The sequence below is a fragment of the Notamacropus eugenii genome, chromosome 1, assembly GCF_028372415.1.
Source record: "Notamacropus eugenii isolate mMacEug1 chromosome 1, mMacEug1.pri_v2, whole genome shotgun sequence".
Lineage (NCBI taxonomy): Eukaryota > Metazoa > Chordata > Mammalia > Diprotodontia > Macropodidae > Notamacropus > Notamacropus eugenii.
The window spans coordinates 280,255,314-280,278,160 of NC_092872.1; the positions used below are offsets into that span (position 1 = coordinate 280,255,314).

General features: G+C 43.7%; 1 protein-coding gene across 2 annotated transcripts; it reads left to right on the forward strand.

Moving 5' to 3' along the window:
- The first annotated feature begins 4,644 nt into the window (after positions 1-4,644).
- LIPM (lipase family member M) lies at positions 4,645-22,797 on the forward strand. Of its 2 annotated transcripts, XM_072628976.1 has the most exons (9): positions 4,760-4,956; positions 7,934-8,051; positions 9,137-9,335; positions 10,718-10,827; positions 13,588-13,724; positions 14,233-14,379; positions 16,860-16,931; positions 19,608-19,679; positions 20,978-22,797. In XM_072628976.1, the coding sequence occupies exons 1-9, from the start codon at positions 4,858-4,860 to the stop codon at positions 21,257-21,259; spliced, it is 1,236 nt and encodes a 411-aa protein (XP_072485077.1). In that variant the 5' UTR covers positions 4,760-4,857; the 3' UTR covers positions 21,260-22,797. The 2 variants fall into 2 exon arrangements, with proteins under 2 accessions (XP_072485078.1, XP_072485077.1); XM_072628977.1 differs by lacking the exon at positions 7,934-8,051 and having other exon boundaries at positions 4,645-4,956; positions 20,978-22,517.
- Positions 22,798-22,847: the final 50 nt, after the last annotated feature.

Here is a 22,847-nt window from a genome sequence, read left to right on the forward strand (position 1 = left end):
ATGAGAGCAACACATCTTCAATGGTTAAAGGGCAGATACATGGGAAAGGGATTAATTTTGTTCTGTTTGCCCCTGGAGAGTAGAACAAGAAGCAGTGGGCAGAAGTTAAGAAGGTTTGAGGTGAGAATGAACTTCTTAACAGTAAGAGCTATCCTAATATGGAAGGGGGCTACCTCGGGAGATAGCAGATTATTCCTTCACTGGAGTCTCCTTCACTGGAGTCTCTCACTGGAGTTGTTGAGTGACCACTGATCAGCAATGCTATAGTGGGCGTTCTCCATCAGGACCATCCCTGAACAGGATAGTCACTGAGGTCCCATCCAACCCCAAGATTCTGTGATATAGTGACCTGTTAAAGGCTCTGGGTAGATCCAGACAGCTCATCCTCACATCTTAACATCCTAGGTACTGCTCTCAACTAAATGTGCAGTGAGTGGCAAAACTCACTTATCTATGAACTGATGAGATCTTATTATTATCAACTCCCTAAATGCGTTAAAATAGTCAACAGGGATTCAGATTTAGGCAGTGTGAGAAGTGTTGACGCTATACTGAACTTTACTTCAACAAGTACGTGTTAAGTATCTACTAGTGCCAGTCATGCTGCTAGGCACTGAGGACGCAAAGATACAGTGAAAACAGACCCCGCCTTCAAGGAGGGAATGCTGAAGGTGAAGAGATAAGTATATATGAAATAATTCTGGGAGGCTGGGAACAGAACTATTTGGAGAAATAATGAAATCACTGAGAATATCTGTGTTTTGAATCCTAGGTAAAATTTAGAAATGTTTATCTTATGAGAATTTCTTTAATTGAGTCATTATCTGCTTTTTAGTGAGCTCTTGCCTGAATGATGAAGATCTTAGTATGAAGCCACCTCTGGTGCTTACTATTCATGTGATCATAGGCAAGTTATTTAACTTCTCCAAACCTCAGTTTATTCATCTGTAGAATGGGGCTAATGATAACTACACTAGCTACTTCACAGAGTTGTCCATGAGGCTCAAATGAGATAATGGATGTAAAGTACTTTGCCAACCTTAAATCACTATTCAAGTGGTGGTAATTTCTTAATGAGGAAAACTAAGTAAATCAAGGTAACCTTATAGAGGGAGGCATTGATTATTCCAAATGAGATCTGTGGGCCTAGGTTCAGATCTGCCCCCAATCTGGGGGAAGCCTCACGAAAAATTTAGCTCTTTGCCCAACATTCCCTCCCAGTGCTTGTCTGTCCAGACTATAATATAATCTGCTATTTTGTTACCCAAACGTTCCCAGTGAACTGAATTTTGCCTCAACCACAAAGAAGCTGAAGGTTAACTACAGATAGCTGCAAACGTAAAATAAGGCAGAAAAGTCCTTCCTCTGCCTAAATGTTAAGAATTGTCCTAACCAGGGGCTCAGCGCAATGGTGACTATTTCTATAACTGCTTGTCTAAAGTAAACTCCTCTGAGCCAAAGAGGAGGAGACCACATGGACCTCAGGGACCACTACATTGCTCATTCCTTCCATCTTAAAATGGGCTAATTATTGTTCCATGGTGTTACATTACTAAGTATTGGTAATAAATAAAATCATGGGATCATATGATCATGGATCTGGAGCTAAAACACCATCTAATTCAATCCTTTCATTTTATAAGTAAAGAAACTGAGGCTCAGGTAGAGTTGGTTACTTCTCCAAAGTCATACAGGTAGTGACAGGTAGGACTTGAACCAGGTCCTTGAGCTCCACAGCAAGTATTTCTCCCACCACCACCACCACCACCACCACCACCACCATTGTGCAACACTTCTCCTCCTCCTCCTGATATCGTAAATATTCAGATGAGTTCTGATTGGATCCCTGAGGGTGTGGGTGGGTGCCCCATCCCCATCCAACCAGTTCAGATAGCATTTGGCAAGAATAAGTGTTCTCACGTGACTTCTGATCATTCCAGTCTGAGGCTGGCTCCTTCCAGAACAGCATTCCAAAGGCAGAGCTAGTGTGTCGGCCCACCTATTTCTGGTCTGGGCTTGTTGAGATGTTCACATAGATTGTTGTAAGATAAGTGCATCCCAAGTGGGAGATCTGTCCCTGTTCAGTATTGACTCCCTTCATCAATGCAGCTATCTCTCTCTCTCTCTCTCTCTCTCTCTCTCTCTCTCTCTCTCTCTCTCTCTCTCTCTCTCTCTCTCTCTCACATACACACACACACACACACACAAAATTTCCTGTCTAGTATTTAGTCCATGGTCTTTGAGAGTTATTCAGTAAGGCATCCCCTAGGAGCTAACTGCGGAGAGGTGTCCCAGAGATTAGCCAGATTGGTCCTCAGAGGATCAATACTCACTCCCACTCCCTATTCATCCTTTCCAACTTGGTGGCACCAACATGGGCTCATTCTTCACGGGCAGAGCCCTGGAGAGCCCCAGGTCACCTTCACATTCTGAGGAGGCAATAGAGATGGACTTTTTGAATCTCATATATATATCTAGTTTTTGCATTTTGTTTCCCCAATTTGAATTTAAGCTCCTTGGGGGCTGGCATCCTTTTTTGCCTTTCTGTGTATTCTAAGCACTTTGAATGCCTGGTATATAGTAGGAACTTAATAAATGTTTATTGACTGGTTTATTTATTTGACAGATTTTACCTGAATTGATCAGTCAACAAGCATTAATTAAGGGTCTACAATGCGTCAAAGAGCTGCTACATGGTACAATGGATACAGTACCAGACCTGGAATCAAGAAGACTCATTTTCTGAGTTCAAATCTGATCTAAGACACCGACCAGCTGTGTGACCCTGGGTAAGTCACTAACCCTGTTTACCTCAGTTCCTCATCTGTAGAATGAGCTGGAGAAGGAAATGACAAACCACTCTAGTATCTTTGCCAAGAAAACTTCAAATGGAGTCATGAAGAGTCAGACTTGAATGAAAATGAATATGAACTACAACAATTTGTCAAGTCTATGCTTTGTATCCCTGAGGATACAGAAAAAAGAATCCAGTCCCTGCCCTCAGAAAGTTTATATTCTATCAGAGGAAATAAGTCCCTATACATGAACATACAAAATATATGTGAAATAAATCAAAAGGAAATGTTGGGGGAGGAGAGGCACTCACAGCTCAAAGAAGACTCCCCCATAGGAAATGGTAGTTGAGTTCCCCTTTGAAGGAAACCAGGGAGAGCATTCCAGGTCTGGGGTGAGTTTCAAGGTTAGCAGAGTCACATCTCTTCTGTCACTGAGACCCCCAGCAACCTGCCTGGTCTGCTGAAAATAAATGACTCACCCAGGGCCATATGATGAGTGTGTGTCAATAGTGGGACTCGCATATAGGTCTTCTTGGCCAACAATCTATCCATTCTGTGGCGCTGCCTCTCCAGGAATATTCCATTAAAAATATTCAAGTGGAAAAATCATACCAGGAACCCTACAAGTAAGGGAGCCTGGGGACTCTTGGGAGGAGAGGGGGAGGGCTGGGAGAATCCTCCAGCAGCCCGTTAGAGCAGATGGTTCAGATGCTTGAAATAGCCAGAATCACAACAGGTTGGCCTAGTTATCCCAGGCTCCCTAATGATCAGGCAACCTCCAGGTGATTCTTCAGACATGGGTCATTGACTCCAGCTGCTCTACTTTACAGAGAAGCAAATCAAGACCCAAAGAAGAAAGGTGACTTTGTCAAGGTCTCACAGATGGGAAGCACCAAAGATTCAAAACTGGGTCCTCTGACTCTAGAGCCTCAGCTTTCTCCACTAGTGCTCAGAAGGTTACAGAAGATGCAGAATGTAAACAGTCAACAAGCATTAATTGAGCACTTACTGTGTGACTGTGCTAATCATGAGTGTTGCAAAGAAAGGAAAAACACCAGCAACACTCAGCACCGGCTTCAAGGAGCAAAGGTAGCAAAGGGGAGATGATGGGCAATGACTCAAGAATGTAATAGGAGGGGGCATCCACAGCTCGGCAGAGACAGAAAAGGTCAGTTTGGAAAAAGCCAGATTTGAACTGAGCAAAAACAAAAAAACCACAGTGTGGCCTCCTGAATGGAGAGCTGGACTTCATCAGAAAGCCCTAGGTTTGAATCCTGCCCTCAGACACATATTGGTTGTGTGACACTGGACAAGTCACCTAACATCCCTGAGCCTCAGTTTACTCTCCTGTAAAATGGAAATAGCAATAGCACTTCCTGATTCGAGGCTGAAATGACAACACCGGAACTTAGAATTAGAGCTGGAAGGGACATCGTGGGTCAATTAAGCCAGTCTCATTTTTTGGAGATGGAGAAACTGAGGCCACAAAGGCACTCCAAGTCCAGGGATCCCCCCCAACCCAGTCCTCTCCTTCCTAGCCTGCTTAAAGCACATCACAGAATCTTGGAGTGTCCTAAAATGTCACTTCTTTTGGTTATTCTGTTGTCTCTGAAAAGTTCTGGATTTCCAGAAGGGACAATCAGATGGGGGAAGGGGGAGGCTGGTGTGAGGAAGCAGACTCTGCCCAGAAGCAGAAAGGAGGGCCAGGCACTGACTTTATGGGTTGGGTGCCAAAGAAGGACTCCAGGTGACATCAAAGGAGCTCTCACCTCCCACTTGCTGATGACTTGGGGACTGCGGGGGAGAGCCAAACCCCAGCCAAGCCTGACCTAGAAAAGCCTCTGACTCACTCGGCTTCTTCTCAAGCCAACAATCACAGCAGCAATTTGGCTCCAAAATTTGGAGATTGGAAGCCTGTGTGGTGCATCTTCTCTCTCTCCAAGTGGACTTAGTTGGTGCTATAAACAAAAGAAGGGTTTTTTTCAAAGCCCCGAGTGGAGCCCGATTGGGCCAAGCAGAAGATCTTCAGTGGACGGTGGATGGTTTGATCACTGGGACCAAGATGTGGCAGTTTATTGTGGTGGCCTGGCTGCTGCAAGGACATGCAGACTGCAGACTCATTGGATCCAAGGCTGTGGACCCCGAGGCATTCATGAACATCGTAAGTTTGGTTTGTCCGTGATATTCAGCACAGAACAATGAGTTTCCAGGTCATTCCATGTACCACTGTCCTGTTTGATGCTAGTGAAGTATAAGTGTGTGTGTATGTGTGTGTGTGTGGTGTGTGTGTTTGTGTGTGTGTGTGTGTGTGTGTGAGAGAGAGAGAGAGAGAGAGAGAGAGAGAGAGAGAGAGAGAGAGAGAGAGAGAGAGAGAGAGAGAGAGAGAGAGAGAGAGAGAGAGAACACCTGTTGTGTTGTGTCTGGCCAGCCTCCTTTGATCACTGTCCCTGGAACGAAAGGAGCCCTTGTTCACATAAGGACATTTTCCAAATGACCAGAAGTGCCAGGCCTTTTCAGAATTTGAACTGCTTCCCTCACTATGTATCTCACAGAGTCTTCTGCCTTCCTATCTGGGCAGGGCCCAGAGGGGCTAAGTCAGCTCCTTTCCGGATTCCTCACCAAGGATGCCTGCTTTGGTGCTGTCCTGTGGTCCAAAAAAGGCTTGTGGTGGTGAGAGAGAGGGTCATGGAGGGGAAGGAAGCTCTGAAGGCCTAACACTAAGCATTCTGACCGTTGACTTCCTTCAACTCTTCATCCCACCACCCCTTCTCTGACCCTGTGCCAGCTCTCTGTTCTCTCTGGAATCAGAGGACACAGGTTTGAATGGCACCTATTTCTGCAGCCTTTGTTCCTCCTCTTTCAAACTGGGCTGTTAGACTAGAGGACCCCCAAGGTCCCTGCAGCTCCAGGATGCTGGGGTCCAGCTCATCTTTTAGGTGCATCATTGTTTCCAGATGCATGTAAGCTCAGCCCAGGGAGGAGGCACTTATTTCAAACTGAAATTTCAAACCATTCCATAATGGTCCAGTAGAAAGGACAGTGGATTGGTAGACACAGACCTGAAACTAACATCTCAGTTCTATTATTTTCTACTGGTGTAACTTGGGGCAAGGCCCCTCATCCTCTGGGCATTATGTGAGCTCCATGAGATTGGTTTTCCCCACTTTATAATCCCAGCAAATAGCAAAGTGCTTTGCAAATGCTGTTGTTTTTTCAGTCATGCCCAACTCTCCATCACCCCATTTGGAAAGATACTGGGGTAGTTTGCTATTTCCTTCAGCTAATTTTACAGATGAGGAAACTGAGGAAAACAGGGTGAAGTGACTTGCCTGGGGTCACAGAGCTAGTCAGTGTCTGAGGCCATATTAGAAATCAGGAAGATGAGTCTTCCTGACTCCAGGTCCAGCTCTCCATCTACTGTGTCTCCTACTTGTCCTTGCCAAATAGTAATAAATGCTTTTTCATTCATCTACACTTTCATTTAGTGGATAAAGCTCTGGACTTGGGGGCAGGAAGACCTCAGTTCAAATCCTAGCTTCTCTCAGCCTCAGTTTCCTCTCCTATAAAATGTGGAAAATAATGGTAATAACCTCATAGCATTCTTCTGAGTATCACCCAGTTTAATGCATGTACGGAGCTCTGAAGACCTTACCATGCCATATAAATGTAAGCTGTTCTTATGATTATTTGTGAAATGAACGGTTGGCCTAAATGTTCTCTGCTGCCTCTCAAGGTCTAAGTCTTAGGGCTTATCTTCTTCCTCCCATTTCTAACTTGCTTTATTCTAAATATCCCATGGGCAATCCTGTAGCCAAGATGGTTAGAACATAGTCCAAAGTGAGAATTGACAGGCTCTGAGAGTCTGATACCATTTACTTCAAAAATGAAAAGGACATTGCTTCATCTATTTCAGATGCTTGGGAGATCTTGGCTTCCTCCTGGGCACTAAGAGATGCTCTAAATAGGTGTGACCACCAACAAGCAAGGCTAAGCTGGGTGATGGTCTAGTGGACCGTTGGCAGGAGCTCATCAACCTTTAAACAATAGCTCACATCTACAAAGCACTTTACAGTTATTAGCGCATTTGACTCTCACAGGAGCCCTGGGTGGTGAGTGCTATTGCGGTCTCCATTTTACAGATGAGAAGACTGAGGCACACAGAGGTTGTGTGACTTGCCTCAAGTCACATAACAGTAAATATCTGGGTCACATTTGAACTGAGCTCTTCCTGACTCTAGACCCTGAGCTCCAGTCACTGAACCACCTCATCTCAAGGCTACCTTACCCCATTCACTTGGATGTGCCATCATGCCATGGCAATGACACACACAGATACCAGGGGAAGAAATCCATTCTTCACCTGGAGCTATGTTCTCATGATGTCAAGAGGTTTAATAAGCATTTATTAAACTCCTAATGTGTGCATGGTTCTGTGCCATACATACTGTATTTCTTGAGGGATTTCAGAAGTCAATTAGATTAACTCTTTCATTTCACAGAGGAAGAAAGTGAGGTCCAGAGAGGTTTTAATTTGTCTACAATTCCACAGGGAGCAAATGGCCAAGCTTAAATTCAAACCCAGGTCCTCTTGCCCTAAATACAATACCCTTTTCACTGAGTCAGGCTTCATCCTGGCTCTAAACACAGAGCTACAACTAGAAATGCTTGTGTGGGGTGAAGCAAATGCATGCACACACGCACACACACACACACACACACACACACGCCTGTATTTGAGCTCACCTGGGATCCTACCTGCCACATGCTAGATTCCTGTTTTAATTAGTCATTGTTGAAAACTAGGTACCAAGCTTAGGTTTTTCAAATACTGATAGTGTCGTTTAAATCTTGGGCTTATGGCAAACTCTAGGTAACCCTACCTTAGTTTCAACTCTGAAAAAAAAGTCAGCTTAACACTTAGAAAGGAGCATAGAGATCTAGTTCAACCTTCCCATTTTACTGAGGAGAAAACTGAGACCCAGGGAAGAGAAAGGGCTTGCATAAGGTTGGCAATGCTAGCTGACAAAGCCCAGGCCTAAGGCCCATCCTACAGACTTGCCTCCTTGGCACTTGAAAGGGTTGGGAAATGTGGTCCCTTCCATCAAGCCTGAGCAGAAAGTCCTGCTTTCTTTCCATAGAGTGAGATCATCCAGCACCATGGCTACCCCTGGGAGGAATATGAGGTAGCCACAGAAGATGGCTACATCCTGACAGTCAACAGAATTCCTTGGGGCAAAGACTCTTCTGATGACCCAGGTAGGAGGTACCTCAGTTGGTGGCGTATAATATGCTCCCCGCTTTGAGAGAGCATCTCTGAGTGAACCAGAGTGTGTTCTGAGAGTTCCACAGATCCAGGCAGGAACATGTTTCAGAGCCTCAGTCTTGAGGACACCCAGGTGCCCAAGCATGCATTCTAAAGTGGCTCCACAGTGGAGACAAGGCCAGGTGTGGAAGGAGGAAAACCTGAGTTCAAATCCAGCTTCATACATTCATTAGCTGTGTGTGTCTCTGGGCAAGTCACTAAACTCCTCTCTACTTCAGTTTCCCCAACTGTAAAATGGAGATAATAGCACCTACCTTACAGGACTGCTGTGATAATTAGGTGAGATCATATTTGTGAAGTACTTAGCAAAGTGCCTGACTTGTAGCAGGTGTTTAATAAATTTTTGTTTCCTTCCTCCCTCCATACTAGGCAGGCATCCTCCACCTACTTGGCATTTTGAACATGTTTGAAAAGTAATTTCATGTCCTTCTTGGTGGGCAGAGGACACATGATGGTTTAAAAAAAAGAATTATTTTCAAGTAGAATTTCCCCTTTACAACTTCTAGGGTTTGTTTGGTTAGGTTTTTTTTTACATTTGTCTGATAAATCTAAGACTATAAATCTCAAAGTTCCCCTTCCTACACCTTGTTGTCCACCTTTTAACACTCTAGAAACCAGTAGATATGTATATTTAATAAGATCAGATTTAATGGGGGTAAATTTAAGACTTACACAGGTTCAAGTTTCAGGATTGGGCTAACATTCCGTTGGAGCAAGGAAGAAAACTCAACTGAATTCATCTGAAAGTTGTTGTTCCAGTTTTTTTGTGGGTTTTTTTTTTCAGAGAGCTTTTTTCATTTCCCCACAGTTTAAGAAGATAACCTGAATTGCCTGATGGAGTATACCACAGACTAATAGCCATGCTAATTTTGATGTCCTGTTGGGCACCCAAAATGCAAATTCTAGAGTTAATTGTCTTATAGTCCAACATCATTCCTTAGTTCTCTAGCGAGGCTCAGCCTTCCCTCTAATATGGCAGCCATTTGTGGCATCTGAACTTTTTTCTTTTCCTTTCTAGGACCAAGGCCAGTGGTGCTACTGCAGCACGGTTTGCTTGGTGATGCAAGCAACTGGATCCTAAATCTTCCTAACAATAGCTTGGGTTTCATCCTGGCTGATGCTGGTTATGACGTGTGGATGGGGAACAGCCGAGGAAATACCTGGTCCTGCAAGCACAAGACTCTCTCGGTTGACCAAGATGAGTTTTGGGCTTTCAGGTAGATGGGGATGTTGGGAATAATGGTGGCACTTTGGTGTGCTGTGGAAGGAACCAGCTAGCTAGCTAAGAGTCAAGCATGGGTCTTTGATTTCTCACGTACTTGGACCATGTATCTGGGTAGTCCTCCCAACTCCACATTAATTGTACTGACTAATACTATCTATTAGTATCCTCTGGCCTTAAGAAGTTTCTATTCTAAATGCAAATAACTATTTACACACAAATTATATACATATATATATATATACATATAAATATTTGGTGTGTATATATATACATATATATGCCAAATGAATGGGAAGTAATCTTAGAGGGAAGATACTGGGGGTGGAGAGCAGAGCAGGGTGGGTAGGAAAGACCTCTCAGAGAAGATAGGATTTGAGCCGAGTCTTGAAGGAAGCCAGGGAAGCCAAGAGAAGAAGATGAGAATGTTCCAGGCAGGGAGGACTCTATGACAATAGTCCTCGACACAGATAAAATGAATAATCCTGGTTATAACCTCTGAGTGCTCTATGAACTCAATGAGCCTGTAAATCACAGAGAAGTCACTGACCAACTTGCTTCATTTATTTCTGATACTTTGATGACTTCTTCAATAGGATTGATTTCCTTTCTAATCCTATATTTTTATTTTGTGCATTTAAAAATAAGGTTCATGGGTTTCTTTATTCAAAGATGGGACCCATGGACTTGTCTAGAGTACCCAAGGGTCTGTGACACACCCATGAAAGGTTAAGAGCCCCTGGCATATGGAGTGTCCTCACCCAGAGACCAATGAAATTGAAGACCAGGCCCTAGCCCTAATAAACAGTCATTACATAGACGTTTTCAGTGATTTGTAGAAGATGGGCCTACCTCTGAATAGTCTGTATTCAGTAACAAAAAAAGGTCATTTCATCCCAGCACCAATGTCTGTAGAACATTAAATACGCATTTGTCATAACAGGACAGTGACTTGTCTCCAGGCCAATTCTCTGATAAGAAAGAGGAGTTATTCAGGACAGTATGGCAACATTTGTTTGATACTTTATGACCGTGATGTCGAACTCCAATAGAACCAGAAACTCCAGGTGCTTCCTACCTCACTGGGGCATGATGTGTGCTCTGTAAAAAGGTAGCACAGATAATTCCTGTACTGGGTAATCTGGGAAAACAAGGCCATTTGGGGTCTTGGTCAGTTCTGTAGACCCAGTCAGATGCCTGTTGGCTTGGGCCATCTGTTGAGGGGCATCTGTTGGGTCCTGTCCATGGGACTCATGGTTGAACTGCTCCCTCGTAAATATCCTTGTAAATATCTTGCTTGTGTTTTGTTCTTAAACAATGTTCTGTTCCCAATGCAGAAATGGTAATCTTTACATAAAACTTTCTTTCCCCTTGTAGTTATGATGAGATGGCTAGGTTTGACCTTCCAGCAGTGATAAACTTTATTTTGCAGAAAACGGGCCAGGAAAAAGTATTTTATGTCGGCTACTCACAAGGAACGACAATGGGTATGTTCAATGGGGAACAGATTTGTAAGTTAACCACTTCCATAGAAAAATCAAACCCCAGGACAGAGCCTTGACATATCTCTTTTCCTGTCTCATCTCCCCACACCTTCCTTATGCTCCTCAGCCCATCCTCCACACACCTGTCAGTGTTTGGAGAGTGAGACTGACTCACAGCTCTGCCTCACTTCAATCCAATTCACACACGCATGGTGTCACTGGTCCTCTTCAAAAACATAAGGCAAACAATTCCTTAAACATAAATCTGAACGGGCCAGCACATTCCTGTGGCCTCTAGGTTAAAATACAAAACCTGGAATTCAAAGCCCTCTGCAGTCTGACTCCCACCTACCTTTCCACATCTCTATAGCCTTCCACACACTCTCTATTCCAGTCAACCTGGCCTACTGCCTGTTCATGAGTCCATGCCTGGACTGTACTCATTTCTCATGGACCCATTAGTTTCTTTTAAAGTATAAACATCTCAGATACATTTTACATCAATATAATTCACTGTAATTCTCCATATTTTGTTCTGTTCTTTTCATTAAAAAAGTTATTTTGAGAAGAGGTCTAGGGAATTCAACAGACCACCATAGGGGTCCAGGCAACCAAAAAAGTTAGAAATACCTTATCTAGATTAACTCTCCCATTTAACAGATTTATAAACTGAGACTCTGTATTTTAATAACTCTTTAGTGTCTCCCCATGGCTTATTGAGTAAAGTTCAGACTCCTACATTGGCCACCTGAGGCCTTTTGTGATTTGGCACCTCTGAGGCTTCCTGTTCCTCATTATTAGTCCTCTGGGTAACTCCTTCACTTTGCAGAGCACAGTGAGCCTCAAAAAGGGAAAATGGCTTGCCCAAGGTCATGCATGCATCACGGAATAAAAACAGTGGAGGCAAGATTTCCCAACATCTCATCCCCTTTCAAGTACCAAAAATGGCATGGCCTCCTGGTACCTCCTGTGACCCCCAGGGGTAAGCCTGTACCTGCCAGGCTGCTCATTCCAGCAGGGTAGATTGGATATATAGAGCCCAGAGGCAGTCAGACCCCTAGGCCGGGTCACACGCAAAGTCTCTGCAGCTTGGTCAGAGTGCCAGGGCACATGCTTGTCTGGAAGATACCTCCTGATCCTGAGTCACCTCTATGCCAGGATGAGACATCAAGGGCTTAGAAATCCCCTTCCAAATGAACTGCCTGAAGTCATAAACCAGGCTGGCTGAACACAGGCTAAAATTTCAGCCCTAGAGCTTCATAAATCAGCAAACAAAACTTATTTATAGGGGATACACCCGTAGGTGCCTTAAACACAGCCACGTGCAAGAGTTCTCTTCTAATGAACCAGGAATGAGTCAAGGCTTTACTCTTTTCTAAATAGCTATGTGCCTCAGTTTCAACGCCAGGATAATGGGGTCACCTGCAGGTTCTCCTCAGACACAAGACTCTTAACCAGGGCATTGTCCATGCAAGGAATGGTGAACATCCAAGACAGCTATTTCAAAAAGATGGGGTCGTTGGGTCATCTGTATGGAGCTGGCACCATCCTTAAAGGCCATACTCCCTCACCCATCCCATTTTACAGATGAGAAAACTGAGGCCCAGACTGGGGAAGGGGTTGCCCAGGGCCACACAGCTGGTATCTGAGGCAAGATTCAAAGCTAGGACTTCCTGATTCTAAGGACTTTCCAACTCTATCTACACTCCGCCATTCTGCCAGGGCTGTCTTGGAGCTGATGGTAGGAAATGAGGTCTGTTCTTTTCTGTTGTTGATGCTGTCTGAGATCAGGAAGGGACACTTGGGCTCTGTTTCTGTTGTCTGTTGTTTTCCATGTCCTGGTTTGTATAAAATAAAGTGGGGAAAAGATCCTTACAAAGGCAGAGGAATATGGCATATTTGCATCGAGATCCTGAGCCTGCCACTCATTTTCACCAATGGAAATTTGACAAGCTCATAATTGGGAGGTGGTGTCATACAGTGGTTAGAGTCAGCCTCAGAGTTAGGGAGACCTGGTTTCAAGTCTCACTTCTGCCACATCTGGCTATGTGACCCTGGGAAAGAGACCACCTCCCATAGTTCCAGGTCTTAATACAGTGAGTGGCACATAGTAGGTGCCTAATAAATACTTCTTGACTAATTGACTGGGCACCTCTGAGATGAGGAGTTGCAAAGAAGAAGTTTCTTTACTTGGATGGGAAAGTTACTTCCTGGGAGCTCCCACCCTGACAAAATCACATGTCCAGTAAAAAGTAAATATAAAAAAGAAGCTAAAAATTGTGAGAATTGTTTGCTCCCCTACAGTGTTTGACATGCATTATTCCATGTGAGTCTCATTGATGACACATTGGTGAGGGAGATTCTACAGACACTGTTAACCCCATTTTACAGATGAAGAGACTGAGGCTCAGAAGGGCATATAGAAATGAAATGTGAACTCAGGTCTTCTGGGCTCTAAGTCCAGAATTCTACCCTAAATGCCTGTCAATAATTAATATAAGATGGACAGAAAGCTTCATTCTAATTTGCATCTGATTCCAACCCCAGAACCCTTTGTGAAACCCACCCTCTCACCCCAGCTATTTACCAAGACACGACGATGGAGAAACGCAAGTTAACTCATGTTTCTGGGTCCTAACTGTGAGGGATGTGGACAGGCTCACCTCTTGGGCACTACAGGAGCACCCTTCCCTAAGCCTGAGGGGCAGCATGTAGGGGTGAGGGCTGATAGCCCTTCCTCACCCATCTCTTCTGCCCCCACAGCCTTCATAGCATTTTCCACGATGCCTGAGCTGGCCCAGAGGATCAAAATGTATTTTGCTTTAGCACCAATTGCCTCGGTTAAACATGCAAAAAGCCCTGGGACCAAATTCTTGCTCCTGCCAGAGATGATGATCAAGGTGAGTGATTCCCAACTCATCCCATGACCACTTAGGAAAGAATTCAGCCAGGGGCGGAAAGCACCTGCTCAGTCAGATAAGTCTCTTCAGGTCTGCTGGGACTCTCCCAAAGAGAAGCAGGGAGGCAGGTAGACTTGTCACTTGCTCCGTACTTCTACGTCTCTGCCCACAGGTGTCGAACAGACATTCCTAAAGCACAGCTCTAACCCGGTCACTCCCTCCCATAAAAATCTTCAATGACTCCCTGTGTCTCCTGGGATAAAACTGAAAATCCTTAGACCTCCACAATCTCTCTTTTTCGGCTTTTCTCTTCATATGCACTCCATTCCCTTTCAACTGGACTTCCATCTGTTCTCCATGAAAGACATCCCTTCTCTCCCTTCTGTGTCTTTTTCTGTCCTTCCCATCTAAAAGGACCTGCCTCTTTGTCTCCCTAGCTTAGCACAGTACCAAACACAAAGTAAGTGTTTAATCAATATTGATTGATTGATTGATTGGCTTCTTCCAGGGTGTGTTTGGCAAGAAGGAATTTCTTCACCAACATAAGTTCCTGCGGCCATTTTTTATCCACCTTTGTGGCCAGACCATTCTGGACCAGCTCTGCAGCAACATCATCCTGCTCCTGGGAGGATTCAACACCAACAATCTGAACATGGTAGGAGGCTGAGCTGTCCAGGGTGGTACCCTGAGTCTCCAGTGGAAAGTCACCAAATTGCCGGGGTGAGGGGGCAGTCAGTGTCCCATCCCTCACAGTTACAACCCAGAAACAATGAGCTACCCTGCATCCCAAGACTGCATTGTAAAGGTGTGTCTCTGAAGGCACACTGCAGGAGACAGTCCCTCATTCATTCAACCAACATCGACCAATCCTCTTCCATAGCAGTATGGGCAAGTCATTTAGCTTCTCTGGATAACTCTCTGAGACTTTAAATTGAAGAGGAAGTGCTGACATGCATGAGGAAAAAAGTTCCCTAATCTGGGAGTTCCCTCTATCAGTAAAATCACAAATCTGGTCTCTAATATGATACTCTTTAAGGGTTAAAAGACACTTTACAATCATTATCTTATTTGTTCTTCTTATTCCCCCATGAGGAATGTGCTATAGATAGTATTCCCCCCATTTTATAGATGAAAAAGCTGAGTTTCAGACAATGCGATGCCTTGTTTGGGTTCACACAGCCATTAATTTTGAGGAGCAGAATTTGATACCAAAGTCCTACCACATTCCAAGTGTAGGGCCTTTTCCACTATATCACATTATTAGGCAGCTAGATGGTGCTAGACTTGGAGTTAGGAAGAACTCAGTTCAAATTTTACCTCTGACAGTTACTGGCTGTGTGACCTTGGGTAATGAATTCAGTGTCCCTGAAAAATGAGCATCTGGATAATCTCCCCATCTTCAGGGAATGTGGACTTCCATGTGCACTCTGCCTAGAGTATCCTCCAGATAATGGCAAAGTCCTTGGGTTATCATATGATCCCACAATCCACAGACATCTCCAGGTGATGTCTCACCAGGAATCTGGTACAAACTCAGTGTATGCTTATGACTCCTTGAAGGAAGAGAGATGTTAAAGCTAGACTTTGCTGTAGATAAATGGCCTTAGTGATCAACAAAAAAGAGGAATCTTGCATGTTTTTAATAAGTATTGCAAGACAAGCCGGCAAAGAGACTTGGAGATGTTTTCTGCTCGGTTGGCCACTAGGTGGCAGACACTTTGGTTATGGCAGCCCATGAGGTATTAAATTAGGTTAGACGCTTTGTACACACACACACACACACACACACACACACACACACACACACACACACACACACACACACACACCACTATGCATTATCTGGAGTCTGTTGGTTTAATTGATGTTGGTGTACCCCTCACTAATGCAGATTGCAACCCCTTTCTTCTTAATTCATGGTTTTCAGGGATTGCCACATTCCTGAATTGCTGCCAAAGCATTCATTCCCCAGCACCAACCTCATGATGCCGTCCATCCCCAGGTCCATTCTGAACCCCTGTAGGTTTCACAGGACCAGCTAGAGCTTTCCTCCACTGGAGTAACCTTCAAGAGCCCAGGGTTGCCTCCACAGGACAGTGAAGCTCAGAGGAGGACTGAGCACACAATTTCAATCAACTTAATCCAGAAGCATTCATTAAATGCTTGCTGTATGCCACACACTGTGCTAGGCACTGACGATCTAAAAACAAAAATTAAGTAATTGTATGCTCAAGGAACTTGTATTCTGTCACAGATTACAACATGTCTGCAGAGATGTGCCTAAAATAAACTGGTCATCACAGGTCTCCACAGCCCAGTCCAATATCCTTCAAAGCTACAACTGTATTTCTATGCAGAATGGCTGTTGTGAATCAAAATATCCATGCCTGCTAATTAAGTATCATAGAGTTAGGGCTAGAATGGACCTCAAAAGATACCTAGTTCAAGTGCCATATTTAACAAATGAGGAAACTGAGGCATAGGGAGGCTAAGGGACCAACCCAAAGGCACCACATTTTGGGTTGAACCTGAATTCTCTTATCTCATTTACACAAAATCATAATCAAGGGCCCAGAGATAATCAAAGGAAGCAAGCATCAAAACATTAAGAACAAAAGTTTTTTATCATTAAAAGTCAGAGAAGTCAAACAAAAACTGTGAAATCACAAAAAAAAAAAACCCCAAACCTTAAAATGTCTTAGGCTCTAAAAGAGGTTTTTATCCTGAGGTCCAGAGACTTGTATTTCAAAAAATATTTTGACAGCTGTATTTCAATTTACTTCAATTTTATAACCCTTGGCATTTTATTATATGCATTTAAAACCTTTATCCTGAGAAGAGGTCCTGTGATTCCAGTGCCTGAGAGCCCAAGAGTCCAGTACATAACAAAGAAGCCCTCTGCTTTAGGGGACCTCATTTACTAATGGTCCTCCTCATTTCTTCCTACTTCCATCTGTTGTTTCCTTTCCTAATCTGGTGAGAGCCTTTCCATACATGGAGATACTCCCAAGGAGAAAGAAATAGCCCTGGAGAGCTGTGAGGCAGAGCCTCGGCAGGGAGAATCCAGCCCAGTTTGCTGTGCTTGTACTCGATTAGTCACTCAATGATCCAGGCTTCCTTCCTGCTTCCTTGCAGAGCAGAGTCAATGTCTATGTTGCCCACACCCCAGCTGGAACATCTGTTCAGAACATACTGCACTGGAGCCAGGTAAGGCTGCCAATGTCTACATCACTGTCATAGGCCTTTGCATGGGCTCTGGTGAATATTTAGGGCCTTGAATCAAATGATGGCCTTTTGAAGCCTAAATATTTATTTATTTGAGTGTATGTAGATATGTAGGTATGTACATGAACATCCAAAGGAGAGGGAAGACACAGCCACTATCACATGGGGTTGATCTTAGAGTTCATCACAGTGCCTGGCACAGAGTAGGCTAAATTCTTGTTGTGACTTGACTTAATCTGTAAGGGACCATTAGCTGCATTAAAGAAGCCTTGCTTCCAGGAGGAGGGGTGGGTCAGTGCACTAGACCTTGGCCTGTACAAGGTTTTAGGACAATCTTAAGCCAGAGTATCTAAATGACAGCAGCCAGGGTGTTGAAAGACCTTGAATTCATGTTTATGACTTGTTGATTGATTAACTGACTGATCAGTTGGTAGATGGAGCTGAGCAGTTTTAGTGCAGAAAAGAAAAGACTCAAGGGAAATTTGATCACTGTCTATTTGAAGAGCAGTTTTGTGGGTCAAAGTGGCTCTGTTAGGCCCCAAATGGGGGATTCAGGAGCAGCGATGGCAGAAGGGCCAAAGCAGTACAACTCTACGTAGAATGGACTGTCTGGAGGGGTAGGAGGTGCCCCTGATTGGCAGTCTTAATGCAGAGGCTGTATCACCAGCAGTTGGGTTTGTCAAGGGGGAGAATGGGTTGGCCCCGCCCCTGAGGTCCCTGTGATGCTGTGAGAAAACTGACCTTCGGGGTTATGATGTGATCCTCAGCATTGGTGTGTAACTGGAATGTTCTCAAAGGGGATGGGACACTGCTTCCCTTCCCTATATCCATGTGAGCTCATTAAAAGTACCTTGAAAGCCATCTATTCGTTGGGTATATCCTCCCCCATTCCCAGGACAGTGTGAGGGCTTTATGGGGGAAGCAAATGAGTGTGTTTTCAATTCCCATACACACCTTAACAAACATACAATAGTTTTATATGTGAGCTCATTTTTTTCAGTGTTGTCAATGGTCACATTGCCTGGTTTTGGCCAGCTTCGGTTAAGGTCTCTCTCTCTCTCTCTCAGCCCCTACCAATTGGATGGAAGAGTTGCTTCATGAATAGAATCCCAACCACTTAACACTCAACAAACTTTTATTAGGAAGTCAGAGAATCAAGAGCAGCTTGGTAGCACAATGGATAGAGCACTGGTCCTGGAGTCAGGAAGACCTGAGTTCAAATATGGTCAATACACTTAGTAGTTATGTGACCCTGGGTAAGTCACTTAATCCCAATTGCCTCCAAAATAAAAATTAAAAAAAAAAAAGAATGGTTTAAAAAAAGTCAGAGATTCACAGAAACTCAGAGTTGGAAGGAACCTCTGAGGGCATCTAGCCCCACCTGTAGATGAACAAGTATTCCACCTATAACATCCCTGACAAGTGGTTGTCTATCCTACCTTGACTTGAGGACATCCAGTGACAGGGAAGCCACCATCTCCAAGACCAGGCCAGGCCATCTGGGGACAGCTCTCAGTGATGAAAAGTCTGTCCTAAGACCAAACCCAAGCTTGCATTTTCGTATCTTACACCCATTATCCTTAGTTCTGGCATGGGGGCTGGAAGAGGGGTGCAAACAGAAGTCTGATCCATTTTCCGCAAGATAGCCTTTGAGCACTTGAAGTTGCAGTCATGCCACTCCCCCACTATTTCTCTTGTCTACTGTACATATCCCTTTTTCTTTCAGTCAGCCGGGGGGGAGGGAGGAAAGAAGGGGGTTAAGGTGAGCTCAAGGCTCTTCACCATTTTTACTTGTCTTCTTCTAAAAGCTTCTGAAAATTAATATCTTTCCTAAATGTGGTCCCGGAACAGAATGGCACAACCCAGGTGTGGCCTGAGCAGGAACCGGTGCTCAGTCCTCAGACTCAGTGAACTCTCTCACCTTTCTGGGACTGGATGCTAACTCCCCACCAAGCTGTCGGTCTTTTAGCTGCTACATCACACCACTGACCTTTTTTTTTGAGCTTGTGGTCCATCGAATCAGATCTTTTTAAAACATTATCTAATAAGCTTCCCCCATCATATGCTTGTGAAGTCAATTTTTTTGAACCAAAGGATGAGATTTTACATTTCTTCCCAGTAGGTTTCATCTTATTTCATTTAGCTGAATGCTCTAGCCTGTCAAATTCCTTTGGAATCTTGACTCTGGCAGCCATTATGTTATCTACCTTTCCCAGCTTAGTGTCACCTGTATATTTGATAAGGATGCCATACTATACCTTTGTCCACCACATTGGTTACAAAAAGACCAGTGTGGGACCAATACCAGATCCTGGAGGCACTCCTCTGGAAATATCTTTACAAGCCGATGGCAAACTATCAAGTGAAGTAGCATTAATCAAGCACCTACTATGTGCCAGCTACAGTATTCAATGCACTAACTTTTATTCACCAACTATTTAATTTTCTTGGTGCCAGGTGCTGAGAGAAGCATATAGTTGAAAAACAAATGTCCCTCACCTTCCAGGAGATTGTAACTGAGGAGAAGAAATCAGACCTTGGTTTCCTGATTTTATGTCCTCTCTTGGTTCATGCCTCTCTTACAGGGAGCAGACTGGTGTTCCATTTCCAGTCCCCAAGCACTTTGTGATAATGTGTCCTTCTTTTTCTTCCTCTAAGTCAGTGAATTCTGGAGAGCTCCAAGCATACGACTGGGGAAGTGAAACCAAAAATCTGGAGAAATGCAATCAGGTAGGAAAAAATGCCACCTCCTGGAAGCATGTCCCCATCTTTGGAAAGTTATACAATTGAGCATCCCAGAGGAAAGGATGAACTACCTGGAACCCAGAGGACCAGGGATGCCTTGGGCTTGATTCCAGTGAGACCAGCACAGACAAATCCACTCAGCTGGGCTAAGTGGTCCCTGTACCCATCATCAAGATAGGTCAGGAAGCTGCACTTGGAGGAGACAGGAAAGAGCAGAATCCAAGGTGAGACTCATCAAATGTCTGAGGTGCAGGGGACCTTAGAATATATTGAATCCAACCCTCTTTTACAGAGGAAGAATTTGGAGACCAGGCAGTGGGCTAGTAATTTGACCAAGGACACCTTAATAGCAATTAGAAGAGCCAGGAAAGAAAATCAGGTCCTGGTTCCAGATTTAGTGTTCTATTTTTCTCATTTTATTCAAATAGGGCAGGAGACTTCTCCTACAACTTGAGTACAAATAAGAAAGTCCAGGTAATTGAAGAATCTGACTAATTGAATCCCCATTAATTGGTTTATTAGTCAATCACTAGTGTTTATTAAGCCCCTTGCATGTATTAGGCATTATGCCAAGCATTTAGAATACAAAGAAAGACAAAAACAAACAAAAAAAATAACAGTCCCCACTCTCAAGGATTTCATACTATTTGTGGAGTCATAATGATTTCTAGAGAAAGCTGAAGAGATAGAAAAATGGGAGAAGGGAAAAAAGCAGATATCACATGAGTTTAAAAAAAATATTTTTTAAAGAAAGAAGAATCCCTACACTTCCAAGGTAAATGAATTTGAAAAATTATTTTTCCTGTAATTTTTTTTGTTATAGGTGAGATAATTTATGGTCATTTACAAAGAAGTACAAGATAAAGAATGGGGGAAATTGAGAATTAGACAGGAGCTTTGTTGTAAAAGATGTTATCAGAGAATATTTGATTTGAGAAATCATAGACAGGTCATAGAGTGAGAGCATGTGATGGCAGGTGGACAGTCTCTGTATTCCAGTGGTTTCCCTTTGATGAAAAGAGAATTCAAAGATTGCTGCTGGCATCTTGGCCAGTGACCCTGGGGCAGATTTATGGTAGGACATGGCCAAGAGTTAGATGGCACTGGTGTAAATGTGTTGTGACCTACATCACTAGAGAGAAATGTCCACATCAGTATTGGAGTATTGGATAATAATTTCAAATTTTTAAAATTTATCATGCCTTATTACTATTCTTTATTTTATTGTTTTTGCCCTTGTAGTTTGTGAATGCAATTCAAGAAAATATTCTTTTTTCCCCTAGCCAACTCCTGTGAGGTATCAGATTAAAGACATGACTGTGCCCATAGCAATGTGGTCAGGAGGTCAGGACTGGCTTGCAGACCCTGATGACGTCCGCATCTTGCTCACTCAAGTGACCAATCTTGTCTACCATAAGAACATCCCAGAATGGGCACACACAGACTTCATCTGGGGACTAGATGCGCCACAGCAGTTGTACCAGGAAATCATCGAGATGATGAAAGAGAAGGAAATGAGTCTCTCTCTGGAAAACACTGAAAGGCCCCCAAGGGAGATGCTCTGATATGGAGAAACCCCAGGTCCGTGGGGAACTATGGATGGGAGAAGGAAGATTGTAAGAAAAGATGGTAAGGGGGCTTAGCCAGTCTGCTTTCCTTGATGATTTTCTCAATTTGACACTAGAACTGATATTAGTACTTCTTTTGTGTTAATAAAATTATTCATCTTGGGGGAAAATAGAGGAATCCTTGAACTGTGTTGTATTCACCTGCCTGAAAAGTGTGGCTGCTCAAAATAACCTGAAGAAACAATCAAAACAATCAACTAAATTATGGGTGAGGGAGCCTCAATTATCCAGATATTTTAGGGTGAAAAGACCTGGGGGTCCTGAGTCAGGGACAGGTAGGAACTGATTTAAAAGATCTGTCTCTATAGAAAAGTGATCATTCTGATCTAATCTATGCATTAAAAATGCCAGATCAAGAGAAGGAAGGAATGTCAGAAGTCACCTCCTCATGGACTCCTAGGGCTTCTGAGCTGGAAGGAACCTCAGAGATAGTCTAGTCCAACTCATACCTGAAAATGAATGCCCTCTACCACCCCCAACCCAATGGCCAACCAGACTCTATGCAGAGGACGCTCATGCAAGGGCAGCTACTCCTGAGGCAACCTCATTCATTCTGGGATGGCTCTGGATGTCAGGTAGGTTTGCTTGTTATCTAGCCCAAATTTGGCCAAAAAGGGGGAGCAGCTAGGTAGCACAGTGTTTAGAGTGCTGGAGCCAAAGTCAGGGAGAATGATCTTTGTGAGTTCAAATACAGACTCAGATACTTACTAGCTGCATGAGCATGGCAAGTCATTTAACCTTGTTTGCCTCAATTTCCTATAAAATCAGCTGGAGAAGGGAATGGCAAACTACTCTAGGATCTCTGCCAAGAAACCTCCATATGGGATCACAGAGAGTTGGACACATCTGAAAAGAAACTGAACAACAACAGGCCAAATTTGTCTTTGTCACTGTTCCTACCTCTAGGGCCCAACAGAACAGGCTTCCACTATCTCTTCATTTTATAAATGAAGAAATGGAGGAGCACAAAGATAGTAATTTGCTCAAGGTCATACAGGAACTATGAGGCAGAATCTTGACCCAAACTGTTCCCTTACATTGCGCTGAGGTCTGAGTCCCAAAGTTGGTTGTTGGTACAATAAGTAAAGAAGATCATCTGGGGACAGAAGCAACCTCTGGAAATGTAATTAATTTTAACAATCATTCTTTAAAAAAAAAGCGAAAGTTAACTTTTGACTCACAACTAGGTTGTAAGCCCTGAAGGTGGGGGACCTCCACCTGCTTGTGTCTCCTCAGCAGATTTTTAACAAATAGTTGTTTATCTAACCTACAGAGAGGTCATGTAGTATAGGACATAGGGTGTTGGACATCTGAATTCAAATTCCACGTCTGACACTAGTTGTCTGGGGTCTCTCTGGAAACTAGGAAGCTCCCTAGGACTGTCTCCTAAAGTTATAGTTAGATTGAAATCTGATGGCAGACAAAGACTACATGTTAACATTACTCAACCTACATGAGCAAAGTGAAGAACGGAAGCCAGTATTCAAACCTCTGCCCTCTCCTGATCAAGCTTGTCTCCATTATC

Excerpts from the sequence above, each read along its gene's own strand:
- LIPM (XM_072628976.1), top strand. The coding sequence starts at position 4,858 with ATGTGGCAGTTTATTGTGGTGGCCTGGCTGCTGCAAGGACATGCAGAC. Across the intron at positions 4,957-7,933 it reads CCGAGGCATTCATGAACATC|AGTGAGATCATCCAGCACCA; the intron begins GTAAGTTTGGTT and ends TTCTTTCCATAG. Across the intron at positions 13,725-14,232 it reads TGCCAGAGATGATGATCAAG|GGTGTGTTTGGCAAGAAGGA; the intron begins GTGAGTGATTCC and ends GGCTTCTTCCAG.